The sequence below is a fragment of the Pinus tabuliformis genome, chromosome X, assembly GCF_031772625.1.
Source record: "Pinus tabuliformis cultivar Carrire ecotype Pingquan chromosome X, CPIR1, whole genome shotgun sequence".
Classification (NCBI taxonomy): Eukaryota; Viridiplantae; Streptophyta; class Pinopsida; order Pinales; family Pinaceae; genus Pinus; species Pinus tabuliformis.
In genome coordinates this window covers 417,547,728-417,552,416 of record NC_142308.1, presented here as the reverse complement: position 1 = coordinate 417,552,416, position 4,689 = coordinate 417,547,728, and the positions used below count along the sequence as shown (strand labels likewise).

The 4,689-nt window shown below is 32.6% G+C and overlaps 1 protein-coding gene across 1 annotated transcript; it reads right to left on the bottom strand.

Annotated features, from left to right (window-relative positions):
• Positions 1-2,854: 2,854 nt before the first annotated feature.
• Positions 2,855-4,120, bottom strand: LOC149140323 (aspartyl protease family protein 2-like). Its single transcript, XM_089450949.1, has one exon. It carries the CDS (start codon positions 4,118-4,120, stop codon positions 2,855-2,857), a length of 1,266 nt encoding a protein of 421 aa, XP_089307075.1.
• Between the last annotated feature and the right edge of the window lie 569 nt (positions 4,121-4,689).

Genomic DNA, 4,689 nt, shown 5'->3' with positions numbered 1-4,689 from the left:
ATTTGATCCTCTTTTGATCACACCCTTGGTAGATCTAGCATTAAGATGGATCTACATTGGTATAGAACAAGTGAAAAAAAATTACTATAGTTAAAGCATTTTAGTAGTGTGTTGCTAAAACCCAACATAGACCCATTTTAACTTTAGAGCTATTAAGAGTTCAAAGGAATCAATTAATTTTAGAGAGCTTGAGTAATTGGAAGAAAAAAATTATTAACATTAATTTTAGAGAGATTAAGTAATTGGAAGAAAAAAATTATTGATATTTTATTGTGGAGTTACATCTATAACATGGCCAGTAATGTTACATTTAAAAATAATAAAATAATTCTTACATTAACAAATTAAAAAATAGTAATAACAAAAATAAAATACTTCAATTTCTACTTTAATTTTGGAGAGATAAAATAATTAAAGGTAAAGAAAAAATATTGATATTGAGAGATTTGATACCTCTTGAGACTTAGTAGAATTAAAATAGATCTATATTGGTAGTAAAAAATATAAGAGAAAAGACAACATAATAAAACCTTACTTCTTATAAATTTTAATCATTAAAAAAATATTTAATAATTTCAATAATTTTTTATTTTTTTTTTACTTTCAATATGACTATTACTTAGATAGTTACACTAGAAATTGTTGGAAGCAAAGCTTTCATGTTATGTATAGTTGTCATTATGAGTTACAAGGAGTCAATCTAGAAGTTGTTGATTCCTAAGTTATGAGTTGAAGTCGTGTCATGTGTGAGTCATAATTTGTTGAAGTCAATGATCTAAGTCTTATATATGTAATTTCTTTATGTGATCAATAAAATCATAGTGTGTTTGGTATTGTGTGTTTAATCACTCTCTCTGGGCTCTATTTTTTCTAGTTGTAAAATTATTTTGGTGTGAAAAATAAAAAATAAAAAGGACTAAATGGGGAACCACAAAGAACAAGCCAATTATTGCATAGACTAATGTGACTCGTCGTGCTCCAGAGAATTAGCCACAACTAGTTCTTAATAAGGTCATGCTGGTGTGACCCGTCGTGCTCCGGGAGCATTAGTACGTGTTATTTTATACAAGGTCAAGTTGTAGAATTGTCTGCAAAAGACATTCTGTACCCAGAATGTTATTTTAGATAATTGATGAAGGCTGCGAGGGTTGTGGATTCAACAAATGGTGGCACTTCCATATGATGGTTCAGTTTCGTGAACCGTTGTGCTTCGGGAGGTTGAGAAGTGTCAATTCTGCAAAGCACGTCAATGATGGTATGAAGTGGTTACGTCTTAAATGGATAAAGTGGGAAACTCGAAAGTGTGGTGAAGAAAAGAGCGAAAGCCATGAGATTTCAAAGTGGATATGAGTGCTAGTGACCATATCACGCAAATCTGAAAAGGATTTAGTTATTGGTGTAATATGTACTTTGAATGTTTTCCATGGAAACATTAAGGGAGGGTATTGGAAGTAATGCTTACACATCATGTATAATTGTCATTGTGAGTTAGGAGGAGTCAATCTAGAAGCTATTGATTCCTAAGTTATGAGTTGGAGTCTTGTCATGTTCGAGTCATAATTTATCAAAGTCAATGATCTAAGTCTTATATATGTAATTGTTTTATGGGATGAATAAAATCATAGTATATTTGGTGTTGTGTGTTTACTCACTCTCTCCGCTCTCTTCTACTTTTCTAATAAAAATGAAAAATATATATATTTAAATATATATGTGAATGTTATAATTGTTTAAACATTAAAAGAATATTTTTTTATTTTTAATAAAATAATATTTTTATTTTTATTTTTAATATGAGTTAGATTTAGATAGTTACATATATATATATATATATTATTATTGGTTTACGATGGATACTATTTTACCTACACAACTAAAAAAGTTGAGAAAATATTTCAATTAAACACTAATCTAGAAACTATCCTAGTTAGACTAAATCTCTCAAATCCAACTAATTAACAACCAAACAACTCACATAACAATTATATGTAATGATGAACAACATCATTCAATATGCACAAGACTATTAAGAGTTAAATCTCCAACACCCTCCCTTAACGAGTACTCTTTTGTTTGGCAAAGTATTCATAACCTTCTTTTCTGAAATCAAGTAGAGTGAACTCCATCAAGTTATTTTTTAATCTTCGTAGTTGGTAAGTTGGATCCACTCTTGAACTCTCCAATCACATATCTCCCAAATTCAATTAGTGAACAACATCCACAAGCTGTCTCATAAACTCACTAAAAACTACTCAAATATCTTCAACAACTAAATCCATAACTTCCAAACTAAAATTTTCTTTCACTTATCCCTTTCTCCATAACTTCCAAACTAAAGTTTTCTTTCACTTATCCCTTTCTATAAATTGCTTCACACCATTACAACAATTTACTCATCTCTTTCATTTAATTTTGAATATCTCATCATCATCTATTTTTATAATAGAAAATATCTTTTATAAAAATAATATAACTATATCATCATCGCCCATAGTTAAAAGTTCAAACACGTAAATAATACACATTTTTTAACAAGCTGACCTCCGCGTGTTTCACTTCTGGTTTCCTAAGTCAATTGCGCCGTTGGTGAAGGTGCTTCAAAGGCATATATCGGAAGCTGTTTGCATCTCCCAAAATATTTGCAACCAATCCTAATAGAAACTAAATTTCATGAAGAAATAAAACTGAATCTTCATGATTTACTATAAAACGATTCAAACATTTAAGAGTTTATGAGATGTTTATTGGAAGGTTGGATAAACCAGGTAAAAAAGCATGGATCAAAAGGAAATACAGACACTATATGTAGATAGAGTGCACCATCAATGAATGAACCAGACGAACGAGCAAATTTCTAGCAACCCTGTTTAGTGAAGCCCAAACGATTCATCTCCCTGTCATACAATATATAAAAATTCCTCAACTGATAGTTTCCTAGAAAAGCAATAGGTCCGCCAAGACGAATGGGGGCACTATAAAACATCAAGCAGTAAGTGTCAGAACTGTTCATCGATGCGAAATAATTGTCCTGAGGGAGTACCATATGTGAGCCACCATTGAAAAGGAATGTGAACTCAGGGAATTCAATTTTCCCGTTGGTTGCACTAGACACATTGTAACACAATCCAAAGTTAGTCGTGGCTTCAACTTGAGGAGCTCTTGGATATCCAATCTGAGAAGCAAATTCAGCTGCAATCTGGTCATAGACATCTGGGGGCAAGGTAGTGAAAGAAGTTCCAGAATCTATGATGGTTCCACCATTGCCCGCACTGTCAAATGTGAACATGTAGGAGGTCAGTGTCAAGGATTGTCCACCAATACTCACCCCTTGTAGACCAATGTAATAAAATTCATTGTATTGGGAGTTATTTAGAAAGCGAGTGTAATTCAAAGGGACATTAATGGGAATTGCCATGTCACCCATCACTATCATGCTGCTTCTATTGTTATTGTTTTGATCGCTAAGGCAATACGCGAATTTGTCGCCAATAAGAGCACTAAGCTGGGAAGGCAAAGACAAATTTCCTCTACCCAATCCTGCAATACCAGCAACCCCGAACGAAGCTACTGAGCTTCCGAATCCCAAGTTAAAGTTAGTTGTTGGAAAACTCAAGGTATCAGTCAGTAGCTGCCCGGTGGTGTTTCTAGAGCCATAGATATTGAAAATCCAATAGTTTGGACACGTCCCTGAGCAACCAGGGCCGATATTGGTTCCACCACAGATCCCATCTGGTCCACAAATATCTTCGCACTTTGGATCTGCACACTGTACAGGAAGAGCAGACGATGAATTGCTGGGATAAAAAACAGTGTTGTATCCAACACAGTTGGTACATGCATACTTTGGGGTGCAAGGTGCCCACACCACATTAGTGCCTGTGTCTACGAGGAGCAATAAATCCTGCGGAGGAGTGCCCACCGATAATTTGATGTAATACTCGATGAGGTCGTCGGGATGGAACAGAGGCTCCTCCACGCTGATCCCTTGAAAGGAACTTCTTGTGTGAAGATTCATAGACATTCCTTTGTTATTGTTATGATCATTTTCTTTAGACAATATTGCAGAAAGTTGTAGCAAGAGAATGATGAAGAAGATGAGCTTGAACTTGGAGGCCACCATGTTAACAATTTCACCAATAAGCTATCGATGAATCATGTGGCTGAAATGCGCACTGGTGATATTGAATATTAATATGTGTTATTGAATTATTATTATTGTTATTATATTAAAAAAAAGTTCTAATGGGTATCTATATCTAATGTGGCTGAAATGTGCACTAGTGATATTGAATATTAATACAAAATATTGAATTATTATTATTATTATATTAAAAAAATCCTCATGGGTATCTATATCTAGATTTACATTGTTTCAAGTTTGTGATGCATGCTAAAACAAAAGACAGTCCTTATGGGTATCTATATCCAATAATAAGGTTTGAATTGTTTTATTTTTATGATATATGTTAAAATAAAAGAAGCAGAGTTCATTTTAAATACCTTTTCCACTTTTATATTTGATGAATATAAAGAAAATCAAAGTAATCATATTCATATTTGATGAATATGATTAAAGTCAATATTCATCTAATAAAATATGGAATTGTTTTATGTTTATAATACATGCCAAGTTTAAATATTCATATTTATATTTGATGAATATGAGTAAAGTCAAAGTATTCATATTTA